We start from the raw sequence: 23,102 nt of genomic DNA on the forward strand, positions 1-23,102 counted from the left end.
TAAAGAATTCCTGGTAAAGAGAAGTAAAAGTCCCCACCACTGACCTACTAAGTGCGGGTGAAGACAAGGACAGAGCAAAGCCCCCCCCCCCCCCCCCAGCATGGATGGTATAAATTGTGTCTGAGCAGAGGCCGGTTTAATGCCCCACTGTAGACTCTCCTCCCCCGGCCAGCCCCAACCGAGAGCTGTACCAGCTCCCCCCAACAGCCCCCTGCTGGCCAGGTCGGCAACCCGAATTCAGCCAGTGAGTAATAGACAGTACCGGGAGCAGGGCTTCAGCCTGGAATGGGGGTCAGGAGGATGACAGGAAGAAGGAGAGTGGTAGGGGGGGCCGAGTCACTGCACCATGGGCCTCTGGTTTGTACTTGCCCCCTGGGCTGAAAGTTGCCAGTCTGCCCCTGTTCTTAGGGGTGTGAAAAGAGCCAAGCTGACTCCTGGAGCCAAATGGCAGAACCAGTGCTGGGACAAGGACAAGGTAGAGCCCAGGGCGAACATGCCTAACTGCCCCCCCCCCCCACCCCAAAGATATCTGAGCATTTTGTGTCAGCAAAAATTCCCCCACAAAAGAACTAATCTGCATGCTAACTCCCTAAGCGTAAATTCCCCTCCTCACAGTACAAATTTGCACCCCTGCTTAAATGCCCCCTCTCAACACAAATCTTTGCCCCCCCCCCCATCTCCAAATCCCCCCTGTTCTAATGCTCCCGCCCAAAAAAATTCACCCCTCCTACCCCTAAAATTCCCTCTCCTAGCAAAAATCATCTACCCCTTAAATTCCCTCTCCTAGGACACATCTTCTCTCTCCAACTTAACCCCCCCCCCCCCTCCCAACACAAATTTCCCCCAAATCCCCCCTCCTAGCACAGATCTTCTCTCCCCCCCCCCAATCCCTCCTGCCAACAAAAATCCCCCTAAACCACCACTCTTTGCACAACCCCCAAATTCTACTGGTGGTGCCCCTTCCACCTCACATGATACCACAGTTCCCAGGGCAACTACCCCTCCTGCCTACCCCTTGTCCCTGCCCTGGGCGGAACAAGTTCTTGGCTTCACAAATGCATCTGGCTGGGGCACACTAGCACCGAGGGGGGGTAAGAGGATTTGTGTTTGCCCTGCCCCGCACTCTGTCAACCCACGCTACACCATTGCTCCCCCCCTCATCAACATGTTAATGTCATTTTTTGAATAAAGCTTTTACATTCTCATTAGATGACTTATTTTGGACCCAGTGATATCATCACTTGGTCTCCTTGCTTCTCTAAGCAATGCAGGCAGATCATGGCTGGTGGAAGGGGCTTGTAGGATGCTGTCCATAGTTTCCTGATAACATCACAGCACACAGCCTCAGTACTCAGTTCTCAGCCCTGATGCAAGCAGTGGGTTGGCTCTTAGGAGAAGTTAAGCAAATATAAAAATGCCTTGAGGAGGGGATGTCAGTCTGGAGGAGTGGGCCTGCATACAGGGCTGCTGTTAGAAATCACAGGGTCCCACAAAGCCTTCCTGACAACCACCCCAGCCCGAAGTGACTGAGGACATAGATTTTATGAGTCCCTTTCTTTTCTGCCTCAATTTCAAAGATGAATGAATTGGAAGCGCTCTGAACCTTCTTGCTCATTCACAAACTGAAGCATACTGTACTAAACACTGTTTACTATGCTTCAGTGATGAATGGACACAGGAGTGATTGGTACCGATCGCTCACTGTGTTCATTCAGGAAAGGAAGGGGCCAATAAACTACGGTATATATTTACCGCCCTCTTGCACCGCTCTCCACCCTGAAACATCCCCCTGTGTGCCTGCAGCAGGGGAGGAGGGAAGCCGGAAGCACTGCGGGGGAAGGGGCACACAGGGGAGCCCGGACAGCAGATTGAAGGGGTGCATTTCCTAGAACCACTCCCCTGTATTGCAGCCAGGTGGGGAGAAGCTTGAAGCATTGCAGGGGAAGGCAGAAAAAGATTGGTGTCTGCAAAAAGACTACAGCCAGCCCTCCTGCTCAGCAGGTGACTGAGCCCCCCATTTGAACTGACGGGGCCTGGGCCCAGTACAGGAGGGTTGGCTGTACTGCCTTATCAGCGGCCCTGCATGCATGCCACCCCTAGGTAATACCCACTTGTGATACTGAGCCTCCTTGATTAAAAGGACTGAATTCTAATGAATGAAGGAGGCAAGCCAGGCTGGGGAGGAAAGAGCAAAATGACTAGATGGGTGTTCCGCAGCCAGATAATAAACTCTGTCTCACTTGCTGCAACGGAGTAAGAAATTTGAAATTTTCTGCCACTAGATGTGCTGAGTCTGATATTCAACATCGTTAAACCCACTTCCTGTGAGCCCAGGTCATCCTGGACCTGCTCCCAGCCTGTGACTGGACAGTGAAAGGAGAAGCAGCCCAGTGATGAGCTCATCTCTCTGTCTGCTCTCTCCTTTTATCAGAATGCTTCTTGCACATAATCAGATTGGTTCCTTGTGCTGCTTCTTCCTCTCACACTCCACCCCTGCTGTACAGGGACTGCGAGAGGCAGATAGATATCACATTCAGGTACTTGCATTTAAAAAAAATAAGTTTTAATACATTTAATGATGAAATAATGATTATAGAGCTGCAATAATGTGTCCCTTTTATATCTGTCATTTTTTTTTTTATGCAGGTGGTGATGACGAATGTCCTCCATTTCTGTATTATCGCCCTTCCAATGATTTTCTTCTTCTGTGTCTCCGGAGTCATCACTGACAGCATCCTAACCAAAGCCGTCCCTCCTTCTGAGACCGGTGTGTACACCTCCACCTGAGATATTGTCCCTGAAGTGCAGATTTGGGATTGCCATCAATTCTAAGAAGACAGAATGATCATTATACTGAAAATGATTGGGATGTCTCTGTGACGCTCACATAGATAGATAGCATGGTTTTATTTCACAGCAAAGGCTGGCCAACATTTACCAATCAAAGGGGAACTCTAGCTTTATCAGCCGAAAACTGACTTCATCCTATCGGATGCAGTTACAGTATCTCACAAAAGTGAGTACACCCCTCACATTTTTGTAAATATTTTATTCTATCTTTTCATGTGACAACACTGAAGAAATGACACTTTGCTACAATGTAAAGTAGTGAGTGTACAGCTTGTATAACAGTGTAAATTTGCTGTCTCCTCAAAATAACTCAACACACAGCCATTAATGTCTAAACCGCTGGCAACAAAAGTGAGTACACCCCTAAGTGAAAATGTCCAAATTGGGCCCAATTAGCCATTTTCCCTCCCCGAAGTCATGTAACTCATTAGTGTTACAAGGTCTCAGGTGTGAACGGGGAGCAGGTGTCTTAAATTTGGTGTTATCGCTCTCACTCTCTCATACTGGTCACTGGAAGTTCAACATGGCACCTCATGGCAAAGAACTCTCTGAGGATCTGGAAAAAAAAATTGTTGCTCTACATAAAGATGGCCTAGGTTATAAAAAGATTGCCAAGACCCTGAAACTGAGCTGCAGCACGGTGGCCAAGACCATACAGCAGTTTAACAGGACAGGTTCCACTCAGAACAGGCCTCACCATGGTCGACCAAAGAAGTTGAGTGCACGTGCTCAGCGTCATATCCAGGGGTTGTCTTTGGGAAATAGACATATGAGTGCTGCCAGCATTGCTGCAGAGGTTGAAGGGGTGGGGGGTCAGCCTGTCAGTGCTCAGACCATACGCCGCACACTGCATCAAATTGGTCTGCATGGCTGTCGTCCCAGAAGGAAGCCTCTTCCAAAGATGATGCACAAGAAAGCCCACAAACATTTTGCTGAAGACAATCAGACTAAGTGCCGGTTCACACTACCGCGGCACGACTTCGGGGGCGACCTGTGAAGTCGCCCCTTGCACCGGGACCTCGGCGCGACTTGCACGGACTTCATATAATGAATGTCAATGCAAGTCGCTCCGATGTCGCCCCGAAGTAGTACAGGAACTATTTTCTAAGTCGGAGCGACTTGAGTCATTCCTATTAGAACGGTTCCCGTAGCACTGCATGGACCGCGACTTGTCAGGCTGGCCAATCGCCTGACAAGTCGCGGTAGTGTGAATGGGCACTTAGGGCATGGATTACTGGAACCATGTCATGTGGTCTGATGAGACCAAGATAAACTTATTTGGCTCAGATGTGTCAAGCGTGTGTGGCAGCAACCACGTGAGGAGTACAAAGACAAATGTGTCTTGTCTACAGTCAAGGGTAAAGGTGATGGACTGGCCAAGCATGGCTCCAGACCTAAACCCTATTGAGCATCTGTGGGGCATCCTCAAATGGAAGGTGGAGGAGTGCAAGGTCTCTAACATCCGCAGCTCCGTGATGTCATCATGGAGGAGTGGAAGAGGACTCCAGTGGCCAACAGTGAAGCTCTGGTGAACTCCATGCCAAAGGGGGATAAGGCAGTGCTGGAAAAAAATTGTGGCCACACAAAATATTGACACTTTGGCCCCAATTTGGACTTTTTCACTTAGGGGTGTACTCACTTTTGTTGCCAGTGGTTTAGACATTAATGACTGTGTTTTGAGGGGACAGCAAATTTACACTGTTATACAAGCTGTACACTCACTACTTTACATTGTAGCAAAGTGTCATTTCTTCAGTGTTGTCACATGAAAAGATATAAAAAAAAATCTACATAAATGTGAGGGGTGTACTCACTTTTGTGAGATACTGTACATTTGGTAGCACCACTGTATTCAGACAGCCACAGGTGCCAAGGCTGTTTGAAAAGTATAGTACAAACAAATGACCATTGCTCTCAACTATAACTGGCCTTTGCAGCAAGGAGCACATGAAAAGGGCAATGCATGCAAAACAAAACCAAAGACATTCCCAGCTCAACATACCGACCAGCCTGCTAACCAACCGAATTGTCCTGTCTAAGAGTTTGCATCAAAAACAGGGGTTTAGTTTGCACTCTTTGGAAAATTCATGTGTAAGCTACAGAGACCCGTCATGGCACCCCGGTTATTTCTGCAGTCCTAACTCTAAACTTTGACAGCCTCCACAGTGGAAGCAAATGCATTATAATGAATAGGCAGAAGGCAGGTGAGCCTTCACTATTGTGATGTCAACTTCTCCAGCGGCTAATGTTGCCACCTCATCCCTTTAAACCAGGACACACATTAATTACACAGGTTCTTTGGCTGATTAAAGCGGAGTTCCACCCTGGATTTTTTTTTTTTTTTTTTAATACCCCCGGGACAGTCAGGGCTAGTGCATTCCACAATGGCTAGCCTCTGATCTGTCCCGGGTTGCACTTACCTGTTAGGACAAATACTTACCTTGCAAACGTCTTGTCCAGCGCTGCCATCTCAGATGTGGGCAGCTTGAAGCCAGCGCGTCCTCTTCGGCGTCTTCTTCCGCCTTCTTTGGTCCCACGATGCTCTGCGCCGGCCCCGACGTCACTTCCGGGTCGCGCGCGTCATCCCTCCACAGCTTCTGGGCATGCCCAGAAGCTGTTTAGAAGGGGATGACGCGCGCGACCCGGAACTGACGTCGGGGCCTGTGCAGGCGCAATGATTCCTGGGAGCTATGAAGTCCGGCTCCCAGGAATCATTGCAGAGCCAGGAAGTGACGATGGGCCGCGGCCGAGGAAGGAGGAAGAAGGAAGTAAGGTAAGTATATTTTCTTCGCTACGAGGTAAGTAAAAAAAAAAAAAAAAAAAATATGCGATTATCCATTTCTTTTTCAGGTGACCCGGAGCGAGAAGATGGAGGTAAGTATAAAAATAGGGTGGAACTCCACTTTAAGGAGGTAATTAAACTCACTTAGTGCCTTATGTGCAATATTATCAGCCTCAGAACCTGTGTATTTAATATGTGTCCTGGTTTAAAGGCATGAGGTGGCAACCCTACCAGCGGCCCATCAACCTTAACAAGACAAAACCAATATCTTACCAAGCCACTGACTGATGTGAAGTTAAAAAAAAAAAAAATTTAGCCCAGCAGCCTAACTAGAGGAGGATGCTACATCCACCGCCATCCTCCCCTAAAATCTGACCCACCAAATTGCTCTCAAGAGTAGATTTGAAAAGAAAACCAAATTAACTGTTAGAGGTACACCTATTTCTTTTTTTCTTTTTTTTACTTTCTTTTGCTAACTGACAAATTACAATTTTACATTCCGGGATTGTGCTGCAACTCTTAAAGCGGAGTTCCAGCCATTCACTCACCTGTCCAACGGTCCAGCGATGCGGCCGCCCGAAGCCTCGATCCTCTCCCTCGGCGCCGGCATCACTGCTGTGGGTACCCGGCTGTGACAGTTTGCGGCTTCACAGCCGGGTACCCACTGCGCATGCGCGAGTTGCGCTGCGCGCCGTGATTGGCCGGCAATCTTCTGGGACCTTTGACATGTCCCAGAAGATTGCAGGGAGGGAGGGGGAGAGGAGAATTCCGCTCAGGGCGCCGCGGCGCTCCGAGCGGAAGTGGGAGCGGGTACCTGTCAAAACTAGGTACCCGCTCCCCCCCCAAAAAAAATGACATGCCAAATGTGGCATGTCAGGGGGTCAGGACTCCCTAAAGCGGAAGTTCCACTTTTGGGTGGAACTCCGCTTTAAGCCAAGCGTTTGGCTCATAGTGTGGCCCTATTGATCTCAATGGGTGAGTTTGACCTACAGTGTTGTAGTAGCACCCACCACTATAGTGATGTCAGCTTCTCCAGCGGCCCATCAGGTATGAGATATGTGTACTTACACTGTGCCAAGCTGGACCAATGTAACTATACAATTAGGCTCATACCTATAAGCATAGTTTCCGTGCTGCCGCTTGCTGATTGCTTTCACCTGCTGCCTGATATAAGAGGATCTAATTACTCTGTGGGTTTAATTACCTAACAGCAGGCCAAGCAAGCTTAAAACATCTATTGAGCCATTCCTCTTAAGTTTTAAATTACTCCGGGTAGGTGGTTCACATTCTTCATCTTCCCATACTGTGGGCTAGGAAATCAGCTCCAATGACCTGAACACCTCAGCAATGAAAAGAACATTGTACTGAAGTATTGTATAGAAGCATTGAATTCTGTAAAGAACATGCTGTGGCTTATAATGATCAATGAAAAGGTAACTTAAAGCCATTCTGTGCTTTGCCAGTTTATTTAAAACCCCCAAGCATACCTTACCTTTCCTTTACCCCTTTGCCTCTCTGTTCACTGCTAGTAGCCCAAAGAAATATCCCATAGTTCCCAGTTACGAGCATGTGACTTACACCATGGGACAGCACTTGTTTTGTGTGCCTTCCTGTTCTGTTCATGACAACTACTACCCCCATCTGTTGTATGCGTGTCACAGGGACAGGAAGAGGGGCAAAATCTCACCAATGGGGTCACAAGCTGAAAAAAATTCCCTCACAGTTTATTAAAAGCAGCGGTCTCCAAACTTTCTAAACAAAGTTAGGTAACTGCTATTTAGGCTTTATGGGGGCTGAACTGTGGTCAGTTAGAGTAGAAGCATTCCTGGAATCAGTGTCAGTAAATTATGTCCTGCCATTGATTTATGAGAGAGGAATAGTGACCCATCATTGGTGTCGGGGCAACAGTGACTCATCATTGGTGTCAGTGGAAAGAATGATTTATGATACCCCATCACTGGTGTCCGTTGCAGAAATAGTGCCTCATCAGTGGTGTCAATAGGAGGAATGGTGCTCCATCATTGGTGTCAGTGGAAGGAATGGTGCCCCATTGAGGATGTCAATGGGAGGAATGATGCCCCATTACTGGTGTCAGTTGGAGGAATAGAGTCTCATCAATGGTGTCAGTGTGAAGAATTGCGCCCCATCGATGGTGTCAGTGGGAGGAATGGTGCCCCATTGATGGTGTCAGTGGGAGGAATGGTGCCCCATCATTAATACCAAATGGTGCCCAATTATTGGTACCAGAGGGGAAATGGTGCCACATAATTGGTATCAGTGGGAGGAATGACGCCCCATCATTTGTACCAGTGGGAGGAATGGTGCCTCATCATTGGTACCAGTGGGAGAAACGGTGCTCCATCATTGGTACCAGTGGGAGAAACGGTGCCCCATCATTGGTATCAGTGGGAGAAACGGTGCCCCATCATTGGTATCAGTGGGAGTAATAGTGCCCCATCATTTGTACCAGCGGGAGGAATGGTTCCTCATCATTGGTGTCTGTTGGAGGAATACGGTAGTTCACCAAGGGCCAGATAAAGGCAAGAAATGGGCCACATCCGGCCCCCGGGCCACAGTTTGGAGACCACTGAATAAAAGTAAAAGAATACGTTTGGATGAACTTAGAACCTATTCACACGAAGAGCAATATATCCATGTATTCCATTTGTTATGAAAAAGCAAAGTATTCCATTAAACTGACTGTGTTTCTATATTCTAGGTGCCATGCTTGGTATCTGCGCCTCCATCCAGCCTCTCACACGCACTGTCGGCCCCACCATTGGAGGATATCTATACAAGCATTATGGAGTCCCATCGTTTGGCCTCTTTAATATTGTAGTTAGTCTGCTATTATTAATGTACCTTGTCAACAACCGAAACAGTCTTAAAGTGGAAAAAACATCATAATATAGGAAATGCCTGTGGACATTTGAGGACTCCGGTTTTTTAGGGTCGGCTCCACTCAAAACTGACATTTCTGTTCTGCACAAAAGCAGGCGTGCTGTATCACACACTGGCTTCTGAAGTCTTCCCGGACTCCATCGATTGGATATCCTTACCAGACTTTTGCACCCCTAATGGATTTTCCATAATGTAAAATTAAAAAAGAATTGACAGGGCAAGCTGCTAAAGAGTGCCACCATCGTTATGGCATTGAGGGGTGGAGCAGTGACACAACTGTGATTAAAGCCCAACTGTGGCACCTTAATTTCCCTTAATTTAGATATATTGTAATGTATTTAATTCTGCTGTAGAACAGTTACCAGATAGGTTTAATCAAAGTGTCTTAAAGTAGTTCTTTTAGTAGGCTTGAACAGAGCAGATCCCGCTATACTTCCGTCCGTCATTAGCACTGCAGGTCTTAAATACACCCCTGCTGTTTTCGTGTTTCCCATTCACAAAACTCCAACTAAAGCCTCGTACACACGCAACGATTGTTGGCCGACCGATCGGCCGTCTTTTGTCCAGTGTTGTTGTGTTGGTTGAAATGTGCTCTAGACTGCACACAAATTTTTTCGGCCAACAACAACCAACTTCAGAAGTGATGTCATGTGCTGGTTTACTTTCCGTGTGTTTTTTCTTCTCTGAGCATGCCCAGTCTTGCTCATCTGATTTTTGTCTGCCGAAATCTGTACTGACTGACGAACAATCGGCCGTTCTGTTGACGGCCAACAAAAAATTTATAGCCTGCACACCAGATTTTTTTCGGCCGAAAAGTCGCAGTCGGTTGTCGGAAGCATCATACTAACAAGCCCACAATCGGCCGATCGGACGTTGGCCGAAAATTCACAGCCAACAATCGTTGCGTGTGTACGAGGCTTTAGGAAAATCATCAAGTCCAAAGTCTGGCTTTTGCAGAGTTGTTAGTCTACCAATGCCTTTTCAAAATTGAAGTATCAAACTTGAGTATTTTTGCTTGAAATGTCTTTAAGACGATTTATCCATCCTACACGTTGATTTATATGTACAATATACTGAAGATTCAGCCTTCCTTCACATTGGAGCAACTTGTCATGTGATTTGACAGGTCAAGTTGCACCGTATTCCTGGCAATCACATTGTTCAAATCGGTGCGACGCCGACATTGCAGTGTTGCACCAATTTGAATCCTGCACTACTTTTGTAGATTTCAGATGCAACTTGCATAGACATAGATGCATGAAGCTGTACAGATGTCTTCCAAGTCACACCCAAAGTCGCACTGACATGCGGCTTTTGAAATCGTGCCATTTCAGAAGCAGTCACACTATTTCAAAGCTTCAGTCAATGTGAACGAAGGCTCAATGAGAGTGGCAAACAAATCATCTGAGACTCCAAAAGTTTTTACTTTTGATATTTGTACATGGATAGATAACAGCGAACAACCAAAGCGTTTTGGGGGTTCAAATGACTCCCTCCTTGGAGATGTGTCATTATAATTTTAATTATACAGTCCCCTATGAGGCAAAGTACTGTACATGTAGAAATGTGTCCCATGTTTTTAAGTGCTTTCTAACCCTAGTTACAAGATCTGACCTACCCACCTCCCCTCCTGCTGTAGCTGATCTGACAATAGCTAGGAAGGAGATGGCTGATTCTTAGCTGCAGCTTGTCTCTGCTGTAAGCACTTTCCTGAGACAAGGAATGCAGAGGCTGAGACATCCCCCTTCCTTTGCATTCTTCTTGCCATTGCTTGTTTTGGGACAAACTGCAGCTATGAATCAGCCGTCTCCTTTAAAGCTATTGTTGGATCTGCCATGGCAGAAGGGTAGGGTAGCAGGTTGGACCTCACAACTAGGGTTGGAAAGCACTTAGAAACACGGGACAACTATGTGTACTTTTTCCCATAGGGGACAGAACTGTAAAATTTAAATAATGATAGATCTTCTGTTAAAAAGGTTGATAGATAGGAGGATCCAAGAACTGCACAATCACCAGGGTTTGTTTGAACTTACCTGGCTGGGGAGATACCATGATCATGAAGATGGTTCTCCCAGGGCGAGGCTCAGCCATTGCACTCAGGCTGTGCTGACCCCTGCGATTTCTCCAAATGCGGGAAACTCGACTGCATAATTTGTGGTAGTGGGGGACTGCGTTCGCGCTTTACCCTGAAAAAATAAAATTGTATTTGACCAAGATTAGTGGAACGATGTACCCTTATTAAGGGTTGTTGCTGATTCATTGATCCATTTATCTTGGTTGGGGGGTATTGCTGATTCATTGATCCTGTGCATGGGGTATTGATGATTCTTTGATCCACTGATCCTGGTCGATTTTGAAAATGTGACGGATACATCATGGTCTTACCATCAGTAACAAATTACCTACCCAAACTTATCTGGGGTATATTTAGGATTTTCTTAAAGCGGAGCTCCACCCAAATATGGAAGCTCCGCTTTAATGCTTCCTCCCCCCCTTCGGTGCCACATTTGGAACCTTTCGGGGGGGGGGGGGAGTGGATACCTGTCAAAAACAGGTACCCGCTCCCACTTTTGGGTAAGGGCGCAGCGGCAACCTATGCTGTTTGTGACCCTTCCTCCCTCCCCCTGCTGCCTTCTGGGAGATAGTCAGAGGACCCAGAAGACGGCGGGACCATTTAGAAAGCGCAGCGCGACTCGCACATGCGTAGTAGGAAACAGGCTGTGAAGCAGCAAGGCTTCATTTCCTGTTTACCTTAGTAAGGATGCCGCCTCCTGCACAGGGAGCCAATGGATAGGTTGGCTTTGGGTGCCGAAATTGCGGCCTCCCTGGACAGGTAAGTGTCTTTGTAGCTGCTGACTTTTAATTTATTTTTTTTTTGGAACTCTGCTTTCAAATTCGACTTTTGAAGTATAACTTTACCTTGTGTTGATTTTATTAAATTTAATTATAGAGTAATTTATAAAGTAATTTTTGTATGTTCGTGATCAGATACCTCAATTGATAAAGAATAAGTGAACTTTTACTTGACCTAATGTAAATGTCCCCCATACGAGTGACTTTAAGTGGCCTTGGATGTCAACTATGAAAAATATCTTACTGTACTCCTTACATGCTATTGGGTAGCCTCTAAATATCAATTGTGACAAAAATGCTTCACTTAAGACTACCTCACTGTTTGATCCTTTGTTTTTGGGTGCCAACTCGTCCATGCCTGTGCATTAAACCTATGAAATTATTTTCCTTAAATTGGCAAGCCTCTAGTCATTTACCTGTAATAGATTTCAACTTTTGCTCTACAGGCTCCTCCTCCTCCTGCTCAGGGTTTGGCCAAGGGGTAGGCTTAAAACGGGGCCTCCTTGGGCAGAAGAGAGGATGCAAAAGGGACAGGACCTGCAACCTATGCTGCTGAGGTAGTCCACAGCTTGGGAAGAGGGGGGGGGGACACTTTGGCCCTTTTACCTTGGGTGCTCAAGAATATTGTTTTAGTACTGCCCCTGCTTGTATTAAGTTGACACATAAGTGGGCAGTTAGACATGCGGGTAAGTTACATTGCTCCAAGAATGTCTCATAAACATGAATGCATGGCATAGAAGTAGGAGGTGTGGTGTGGTCAATTGGCTCCCCCATCTCAGGAGGAACAAGAAGAATTGGACAAGGGTCTCAAAAATGTCTGATCAACTCCCTTCCCTTTACCCAAAAGCAGTCAGCTACAGGGCCAGATTTCAAGACTGTCATCTCTTACCCAAATATCTGAGAAGACAGTTGGCTACTCCAGTGACAATCTGAGGATGAAGGGACAATCAACTGAACAGGATAGAAAACCATCTCTGATAGGCCGTCCACTTTCTTTTAGCAACTCCATACACATCAGACTGTGAAAGCCCTCAGGGCAGTCAAATTATGACTGCAAGAGAGAACACCCTTATCAATCTGGTTGCAGCTTTAGAGTTTACATACTTTGGTTTATAGGTGTAAAGGTTGGGATGTGGCATTGCTCTGTTGTGCTTGTGCAATAACATCAAAAATCCCAATGCCTATTATTATATCAAACATGTGCAACATATGCAAATTTTGTGCAAAAACTGCTTCTGTTGTGCAAAAAAATACGAATTGTAGTGCAAACTTGGCAAAAGGTGAAAATTAGAATTGTAAATTATTGTGCAAACTTAGCAAAGGGTGAAAATAAAATGAATGTGCAAAATCTGCCAAAAAAAGTGCAAGTGCTACATTCAGTGAAGCCTCCAAACGCACAGTTTTGCGAAACATCTGGTTTAGGTCCGTGGAGCGCATCGCGTCCCGGACTTCCTGTTTTCTGGATATGAGTCATTGTTTTAAACCACAAGTAAATGCACTACTATTTTAATGTTCAATAGTTTTTATTAAAGATTTTAGAGAAGAACATATAAAAGTAAGAAGTTGGAACAGCCAACAAGCCAAATAAAAAATGTTACGGCAACATTGTACAAACACGGCAATGACGTTCTAGAGTGTCCCATACATATGCACAGCGATCCCAAAATATAACATCTTGTGTCAAATAAAGTGGTTCAAAGTAGCGATCACCAGCAACCTTCACATAACAAAACAGCATGGGAGAATATGAACTGTAAAGAAACCGTCCAAGGCAGTTCGGGTTGTCGTGATCAATCAAAGAGCAAAGCTAATAGAATAGAAGAGAAAGAGGAGAGGAAAAAAAAGGGAAAAATGGAAGGAAAAAGAGAAAAAATATGAGTTATGGTTATTTTGGCAGCTAACAGGATAAAAAAGATGAGGGTACGCAGATGTCTGGGGATCCCCCTGCCGAGATCGGCAAACAGCACTGTTTTTGCAGCCTTGGGGACATTTTGTCCCGTCACTGAGTGGATCAGGTTGAATACCCGAATCCAAAAGCGCCGAACCTTTGCCAGGACCAATAGACATGATGCATATCACCCACCTGTCCACAGCCCCTAAAACACAGGGAAGAGGCCCCAGGATACAATTGCGCTAGTTTGGACGGAACCAGGTACCAGCGAGATAACACCTTATAATTGGCTTCCACTAGGGAGGTATTAAGTATTCCTCTGGTGCACTACTATTTTAATAATAAACACACCTATATGGTTTTACCAGGTCTTTTTTTCTCAGAAAATAGGTGCAGGAACTCAACTACGACCACACTGTAGGTGGCTCCGACTCTCTCACTTGCAGGGAGATCATCCAGTGGGGATGTTGGCATCTGCATTGCACCCCAGGCACCTGAATCTACCTTGTCCCCATCCTGCACATTCTGTGGGAGCAGATCGGGAGATCAGATCTGTGGGAGACAAGCTGTCACATGTAAACCCAGAAGCTGGACTAGTGATAGTGGTGAGCAGGGAGCAGAGGGCCTGAGCCAGAGGTGGTGGAACTGAGTTCCTCCAAGTTCCAACTGAAAAAAAGTCCTGGGTTTTACACTATAGGGGCGGTTTCTTTCAAGTGCCATTGAAAACGCAGGGGAATGCAAGGAGAGTCAGTGGATGCGGTATACTAGCCAGACACAACTGCCAAAGCGGGATACCCCTGATATAAGGGGAAAAGACATCTGAAAACAGAGGCTGTGGATGTGGCATACAAGCTGGGCACAATTGTTAAAGCGAGAGACCCCTTTTGCAAGAGGAAAGCCATCGGGTGAGTGTGATATCAGGAGGGGGGCACGAGTGGAAACACTGGACACACTGGATATCGTGGCACCACCCTGATTGTAACACCACCATTTAAGGTCCCTGTGCCGAGGTCACCATAAGGATCAGCAAGATCGTGAGGAGAGTGAAATTTAAAGGACACTTGCAAATTATTTATGAACTGTTTATTAAGCACAGAACACCATGCCTTATGTGTATTAGTTAAGAAGGTCCATTTACTATAAATCATTTTATGTTTTTTTTATGGTGTAATTATTTTTTAATTTGTGCGTTTGGAGGCTTCACTGAATGTAGCACTTGCACTTTTTTTTGTGTATTTTGAACATTAATTTTATTTTCACCCTTTGCTAAGTTTGCACAATAATTTACAATACTTATTTTCACCTTTTGCCAAATTTGCACAACAATTTACAATACGTATTTTTTTGCAGAACAGAAGCAGTTTTTGCACAAAATTTGCATATGTTGCACATGTTTGATATAATAATAGGCTTCGGGATTTTTGATGTTATTGTACAGACACACTGATCTCTATAGTGCATACAAAGCAGCGCCACAACCCAACCTTTACACTTAATTCCTTCAATAGGCATTACCCAGGTAGGAGTCTAATTGGGGGCAGCAGCTCACACCAGAGCGGAATCATTGTGTAGTATATTTATTAACCTCCCTGGTGGTATGATTATGTCAGGAATTATGTACCAAAAGCGGTACAATTTTTTGATATTTATAATTTATAATATATATAATATATATATATATATATATATATATATATATATATATATATATATAATAAAATATAAATATATTATAAAATATAAATATTATAATATATAATATATATATATATATATTAATAATATAATTTATAATATTTGATATTTTTCTGATACTAAAGTGATACAGTGTAATCCTCTCAGATTACACTGTATCACCTCCTTTTTATGTGTTTGTGTTTTGTGCAACATTTGAATTTCCCTCCCAGTTCCGCTCCCATGCACCATTGCTGCTGCAGGGAATGGAACCAGGAAGTCATCAGAGCGACGGACGACGCGGCAAGGATCTCGGCGGCGACCACAGCAATGGGAGATCATCGCTGGATCGCCAGGAGAAGGTAAGGAACCCTGCTGCAGGCTCTGCACATCTACCCCGAGCGTGACTCGGGGATACAGATCCTAGCATGAAAAAAACACCCCAAATCACGCTCGGGGTTACCGCTAAGGGAGTTAAGGCATAGTGTAAACAAAGAGTTAAAACAGCAAACTTTTCATAAGACTCACATAGTACGCTGCTGGCGACCCAGAATCGCACAGCAGCAAGGACGTTGGATGCCAAAAGAGAGTCCTGACGTGTTTCGTTCTAATGGACGTGGTCACAGGGTCAATTATGTATGGCTGAAATCGCATTGCACAGACATCACATGTGATCTGCACAGCAATGCGGTGCGAATCACATGCAATGTCTGGCATCACACTAGTGTGAAACGGGCGGCACTTAATGCGGATATAGCTACAGACTCCCATCTGGCCACCTAGCATTCCTTGGGCATTTCATGCCATCCTAGGATATGTACAACTATATTTTCTTCAGTCCAGTATGATCCTTGTGACTGTATATGGCTTTACAGGTTGAGACATCACAGTGTTTTTTGTTTTTCATACTACAGTTCAGGAACTGATTTTGACATTTTTGGACTTTATTTTCTTTGGGTTTTTACCGATTTACTATTGTCCCTGGTTCTTTAGTTTGGCTCTGGATTCCAGTCGCTACTTTGTAGAACTTTAGCACCTCATTCACCCACTGTGATTTTAAGGTGGGGGGGGGGGGCTAGTTTCTCAGGGTAAAGCCAGGTATCATTTTATTTTTACTTTTTTTTTGCAGGTAGTTAGGCAGAGGGTAGGGGGCTTTGGGGGAGGGGAACACCAGCTCCCACTGGAGCATTCTTCTTATCAGGTGGGGCTTATATAGGGAGGTAATGAGCTGGTTAGTGTTGCGTTTTGTGTAGTGGGATGGGATTTATATGGGAGGTTTCTTGGGGGGAGCTTTGGGTTCTGATGCTGATCTTTTTTACATTTACTGTACATGTTAATAAACTTTTCGTGAGAAAAACTGTAAAGCAAATGTAAACAATCACAGATAGTCCATAGTGAATGAAGAAATGTGAGTCTTCCAAATGCAAATCCAAGTGATAATTGCTAGCGGTATGAGGAAACCGTGAATGAGTCAGCCACCCACCACCAACATCTAGGGGGCTTACCAGAAAGGGTGGACCCAATTTAGCTTATGCCTAGTGGGTCAATTCAAGCAGTGGTGTATCTACATCCAGTATGAGAAGGAAAAGGATGTTTCCAATGTATGGCATCACTTTCCACTGCACTGACAACACCGTAAAGTATTCCACCACAAATCACATTAGGCAATGAGTATATCTTCAGTAAAACTCAATAGATGAATACCTATAGAAAAAAGCAAAAGGAGCCTCATTATAGTGTAAAACTGGATGGAAAAAGTGTTTATTAAAGGATTAAAAACACTTACAGTATAGTAGATAAAATCAGGCCTTTCATCGAAAATGATCCTGTAACAATCATGGAACGCAATGGCAAAGATGGAGCAGACCCGACACGTTTCGTCTAATGAGATATCATCTGGGGCACCCAGATTTGGATTTTGGATTTGGAAGACTCACATTTCTTCATTCACTATGGACTATCGGTGATTGTCACATTTGCTTTACAGTTTTTCTTTTTTCTTTTTAGGTGTTTATATTGTTCCAGACTGTCTTCTGTTGTGCTGGCTGCTTATATCCATCCAATTTCCACTAGACCAAATAGCACACTATTTTTAAAATGATCAACTCATTAGGGTGTGTTTGTCTTTTCTTTTTTGTTTTATTATTTTTTATGACACTTGAATTTTGCTTACACCCCCCCCCCCCCATATAATTAAAGGGGGGTACCTCGTTCTTCTGTCTTATGACGCAGAGCTCCCAGGACCATTATTTCTCTCTTTTTGTTATATAAGATGTCCGGATGACCAGCAGGCACCCAGAAATTCCAGATTTCAGAGAAAAACACAGCGGTACTTACAATTTTAACTCAATCTGCTGGCATTGCACTCCACGTTCCATGTGCAATGTGACTGTCAGCCATGGTTAGTCTAATAATTTACTACCAGTAAACTTACTGGCAAACGTTATCGTAGACAGAACACCCACTCATTGCTTTTACAAGCAGCAATTCAGGGTAAGACAAGAAAGATCAGATAGTAAAATCCAGAATAACTATTTGTGTAATGGGGCAGCATTGGGCAGTGGTAGGAAAGTTCATTGTTTAACTATTTAGTCATCAGGCAATAAAGTGTCAGATCATAATGAAGTACATTGTAACAGGAAAGAGTTCTATAAGACATTATATGTTCTACTATTGGTATGTAGTGTTGCCAGTGATCATTTTAATGATTAAACTTGCTTTTATTAGGCTTCTCTAAAATACCAGTAAAAACCCAAAAGTAGGGGGGAGGGAGGCTCTTAAGAAAAGTCCAACTATACAAAGGAAGCGCCAACCCAATGGTCAGAGTCCAAAGCAATATTTTGTAAAATGATAAAAAAAAAATTTCCAATGGGTTTCGGTGTTCGGACAATCCCCCTTTATCAGGGCTACAATGTTTTTTTGTAGTAATTAAGGGTAAGTGCACTTTTTGCTTGGACCTTGGATGGCCTCAAAGGATTTGTGTTTCTGTCGATCTGATCCTGGGATTTACCAATCTCACAGATCTTGTCCCTCTCCCAACCTGTGACTGGACAGTAAAAGGAGAAGCAGCAGACTGATGAGATTTTCTCTCTCACTCGTCTTTCTATTTCTGTCAACAGCTTCTTGTTAGCACAATGCTGCCTATACTCACCCTCTCTTTGCTCCCTGCCAATCTGTTTTTAACTGGAGCGAAGAGATGAACCAATTACTTACTAATATGGGGAAGCATGTAACTTCATCTAGATCAGGGTTTCTCAACCAGGGTTCCATGGAACCCTAGGGCTCCTCCAGAGGTTGCTAGGGGTTCCTTGAGCAATGAGCAATTTCTACAACTCATTTAGGTTCCGATTGATACCTTTGATCATTTTAGCTATCTGTAAGTGGGTAATTCTTCCCAATGATGGTCACAATAATGCATTATGAGTTCTAGATATAGTCATTTTTATCAGGGGTTCCCTGAGACAGGAATGTTATTTTAAGGGGTTCCTCCATGTTGAAAAGGTTAAGAAAGCCTGATCTAGATTGATTTGGTACCTACACAGGGCTTTCTTCCTTCACTCTCGTAGATGAAAGGATGGTGGGGAAGTAAAGGTAAGTATAGGAACCCTGGGGGGCTGACAGTTATCTGAACATGTTTTTTTCCCAGTGTGGACAAATCACGGGTTTACGTTAAGATCCATAACCTGCAATAAAGTATGATCAGCTTACCATTTATTTTCTCTCCTGTTATTTGGGGACATTCTAACCTTTTTCCCCAGAGGAACCCATAAAATAATTTACAGGTCTCAGGAACCCTCTGCTTAAATGCATTCATATGGTCTTGGTGGGAAGAATGCTCCTTACATTGGTGGTCAGTAGGAAGAATGCTCCATAGATTAGTGGTCAGTGAGATGAATGTATTTACATTGGTGGTCAATTGTAAGAATGTTTCTTATATTGGTCAGTGGGAAGAATGTTCCTTACATTGGTGGTCAGTGGGAAGAATGTCCCTTATATTGGTGGTCAGTGGGAAGAATGTTCCTTACATTTGTGGTCAGTGGGAAGAATGCTCCTTACATTGGTGGTCAGTGGTAATAATGTTCCTTACATTGGTGGTCAGTGGGAAGAACGAACCTCATATTTGTGTCAGTGGGAAGAATCTTTCTTACATTGGAGGTCAGTGGGAAGAACGAACCTCATATTTGTGTCAGTGGGAAGAATCTTTCTTACATTGGTGGTCAGTGGGAGGAATGCTCCATAGAATAGTGGTCAGTGGGAAGATTGTCCATTATATTGGTGGTCAGTGAGAAGAATGTTCCCTATAGCAGTAGGCAGAATGCCACCCTTGCAGACCTAGCATCTGATGGGAAGTCAATCAGCCAGAGGTGAAGGAACCCCCTAGCAGCCTCTAAAGCAGCCTGCCTCAAACTTTTCAGCACAGAAGAACCGCTCAAATAACTTTCCAGTCTCAGGGAACGCCTGCTAAAAAACGACTATATGTACAGCTCATGATACATTAGTGTAATGGTCAGTAGGAAGAATGCTTCTTACACTTGTGGTCATTGGGAATAATTACCCCCTTACAGCTGTAATGGTGTTGGTGGGAACTTATCTGAGAGGAAGAAATTGCTCAAGGAACCCCTAGCAACCTCTAGAGCAGGGATCCTCAAACTACGGCCCTCCCGCTGTCGCGGAACTACACATTCCATGAGGCATTGTAAAACTCTGTCAGTCACAGACATGACTAGGCATGATGGGAATTGTAGTTCCTGAACAGCTGGAGGGCCATAGTTTGAAGACCCCTGCTCTAGAGGAACCCTGACTGAGAAACCCTGCAATAAAGGAACCTTGGTTGGGAAACCCTGCGCTAGAGGAACCCTGGTTGGGAAACCCAGCGCTAGAGGAACCCTGGTTGGGAAACCCTGCACTAGAGGAACCCTGGTTGGGAAACCCTGCACTAGAGGAACCCTGGTTGGGAAACCCTGCACTAGAGGAACCCTGGTTGAGAAATCCAGTACCAGAGGAACCCCGGTTGAGAATGGTTGTCCTATCTGCTTCAGAGGTGCTTGTTTAGTAATTTAACCGGAGTTCTCTTTTATTGTCACAAAAATAAGTTCAGGGGAGTGCTTGGAGTTTCGTTTTCTCACCAAAAATTGACTACCTACCCTGTCAACCTTCTTTAAAGTATATTGTTTTGTCCAAAAATATAACCTTTCTTTCTTGCCAACTAGCCACCGTAGTTTTACTGCGGCAGGTCTGCTCTAGTACGCGAAACGACATACCTGTATGCCCCTTCGTGTAACAGATAGCGGGGGCACGCGTGCACCGCCGGAGGTGCGCACACGCACCGATTGCGGTGCGTCAACGGGTCCGGCGGACGCGATGTCCACCGAACAGAACGGTGCTCTGCCGATGTAAACAAGGCAGACCACTGTTCTGTCAGAGATGAACACAGGGATCCTGTGTTCCTCCTATTTAGTGAGTATCCCCCCACACAGTTAGAAAGCATTCCCTAGGAGCACACTTAACCCTTTGATTGCCCCTTGTGTTAACCCCTTCCCTGCCAGTGTCATTAGTACAGTAACTCCAAAAGACATGCTGGTAGGTTAATTGGATCCTGTATAAAAAAAAAAAAAATTGGCCCTACTATGTATATATGAATGTGAGTTAGGGACCTTAGATTGTACGCTCCTTGAGGGCAGGGACTGATGTGTAAGTACAATGTATATGTAAAGCGCTGTGTAAATTGACAGCGCTATATAAGTACCTGAAATAAATAATAAATAAATAATCTACAAATTTTTAGCACTGATTACTATATTAGTGTCACTGGTCCCTTCAAAACTGTCAGTTAGGTGTCCGATCTGTCTACTGCAATATTGCAGTCCCGCTTTAAGCCGCAGATCGCCGCCATTACTAGTAAAAAATAAATAATAAAGACGTAAATCTTTCCCCTAGTTTGTAGACACAATAGCTTTTGCGCAAACCAATCAATATACACTTATTGGGATTTTTTTTTTACCAAAAATATGTGGCAGAATACATATTGGCCTAAACTGATGAAAAAAATAGATTTTTTTTTATTATTGGAAATGTTTTATAGCAGAATGTAAAAAATATATATATTTTTTTTTCAGAATTGTCACTCTTTTTTTGTTTATAGCGCAGTAAATAAAAACAACAGAGGTGATCAAATACCACCAAAAGAAAGCTCTGATGGTGGGGAAAAAAGGACATCAATTTTGTTTGGGTACAGCGTCGCACGATTGCGAAATTGTCAGTTAAAATAACACAGTGCCGTATCGCAAAAAATAGCCTGGTCATTAGGGGGGGTAAAACCTTCCGGTCCTTAAGGCGTTTTTGTGTTAGAAAGTGATGGCATTAGGGGAAGGGACTGATGTATATTGTACAATGTCTTGTGTAAAGCAATGCAGATAAATGGCCAATGCTGTGTTTTTTTTAAATAGATAAATAAATAAAACATTAATGATAGACAATTTTTGTTTCATTGTGTAGTTGGTAATCAACTGCAGACTTCAGAAAGGCATACCTGTTTCTTGAATACGATATGGCCTGGGCCGTCTTTAACACAGGGCAAAAGGGGCAGCTGCCCTGGGCCCAGCCATTGTTGTGGGGCCCAAAGCAGCTGCCCCTTGAGCCCCCACTGCCCACAAATAGTTGATTAGTGCATTTGGTAGGGCCCAAGAAATATTTGCCCAGGGTCCAATCAATACTAAAGACGGCCTTGGGTATGGCTGATGTGGCTACTATCCTTCTTATCTCAATACAGGTGTGTGGGTTAGCACAGGCCTAGAAGGACTCATTGAAGATGAAAACATCTCTATAGCTGATGGTCGGCTGTCTTGTAATGACAATCGATGCGGCTGAGAAGCCGCTTGGCTGTCAATACAAGGAGCCAGAGGGGACGTCCCCCTCCCTCCCGCCGCCTTCCGCGGCCAGCCCGGGTCCCTCAGGGAGACCCGGGCAACCAGCCTGCACGGCCGCCAAAGACCCGATCAAAGCCGCATTTGACTCTAAATTGGGTCTCCATCACTTTCGGGTATTGGCGCCAAATAAAAATGACAGCATTCAAAACAGCCAAACTTGGCGTTTTGAATGCTTTTAAGTGCAGAGGAGAGGTTTGGGGTCTTTCATACCCCCAGATTTCTCCACAAGAGTACCTGTCAAGTAAAAAATAAATTTTTTTAAATGTCTGAAAATATCGGCCCATATTGGCCGATACTGATATGCGATGACCAAAATATCGGTATCGGCAATGAAAAAACGATATCGGTCGATCCCTAGCTTATACCTCATTGTATCTCAGCAGGTATTTAGCTAGGATACTGATTGCACTGGGATGCATAGGCTGGCCCTAGATGGGCAGGGTTAGGAATGGCAGCTGGGGTTTCTACTATACTATGAGAAATAGGAAGGCTGCCATTGCTGACCTCTTGGCTATCTCTGGTTTCTAAACATTCTGATTTACTGACCTGTCTTGTAAAGTCACGGCTCCAACATGACAGCCAGGCAGCAAACATGTCACATGACATGAGGTTTATTTTAAGGAATGTTTATGGGGTAATAAGACTTTTACATGTTTGTTAAGCCTGCTAGCAGTTTGTCTGCTATAAAACTGGCATGTCCGTTCTTTCCTGTGCAACGACTTCATTGAGTGCAATTTTCCTAAATTGAATGAACTGTATTGTTATGTTTATAGATTGATGTTTTATATTTAGTCTGTCATTATTTGGAAACAAATAATTTTATTTATAAACATTTATTATTACTCTGTACATTTATGACACATAGTTGGCATACCATGTTGGGCTTTCTTATTAGAAAAAAAAAAAAGATGCATATACAGTATCTCACAAAAGTGAGTACATCCCTCACATTTTTTGTAAATATTTTATTATACCTTTTCATGTGACAACACTGAAGAAATGACACTTTGCTACAATGTAAAGTAGTGAGTGTACAGCTTGTATAACAGTGTAAATTTGCTGTTCCCTCAAAATAACTCAACACACAGCCATTGATGTCTAAACCACTGGCAACAAAAGTGAGTACACCCCTAAGTGAAAATGTCCAAATTGGGCCCAAAGTGTCAATATTTTGTGTGGCCACCATTATTTTCCAGCACTGCCTTAACCCTCTTGGGCATGGAGT

The 23,102-nt window shown here is 44.3% G+C and overlaps 1 protein-coding gene across 1 annotated transcript in view; it reads left to right on the plus strand.

Annotated features, from left to right (window-relative positions):
- SLC67A1 (solute carrier family 67 member 1) overlaps positions 1-9,018 on the plus strand; it is a 114,835-nt gene extending 105,817 nt beyond the window's left edge. Inside the window, exons 9-10 of the mRNA XM_082269921.1 lie at positions 2,647-2,767; positions 8,352-9,018. Coding sequence (XP_082126047.1) covers positions 2,647-2,767; positions 8,352-8,539 — 309 coding nt within the window. The 3' untranslated portion in view covers positions 8,540-9,018. The remainder of the gene's footprint in view (positions 1-2,646; positions 2,768-8,351) is intronic.
- The last annotated feature ends 14,084 nt before the right edge of the window (positions 9,019-23,102 follow it).

Source organism: Pelophylax lessonae (genome assembly GCF_965119305.1).
Source record: "Pelophylax lessonae genome assembly, chromosome: 10".
Classification (NCBI taxonomy): domain Eukaryota; kingdom Metazoa; phylum Chordata; class Amphibia; order Anura; family Ranidae; genus Pelophylax; species Pelophylax lessonae.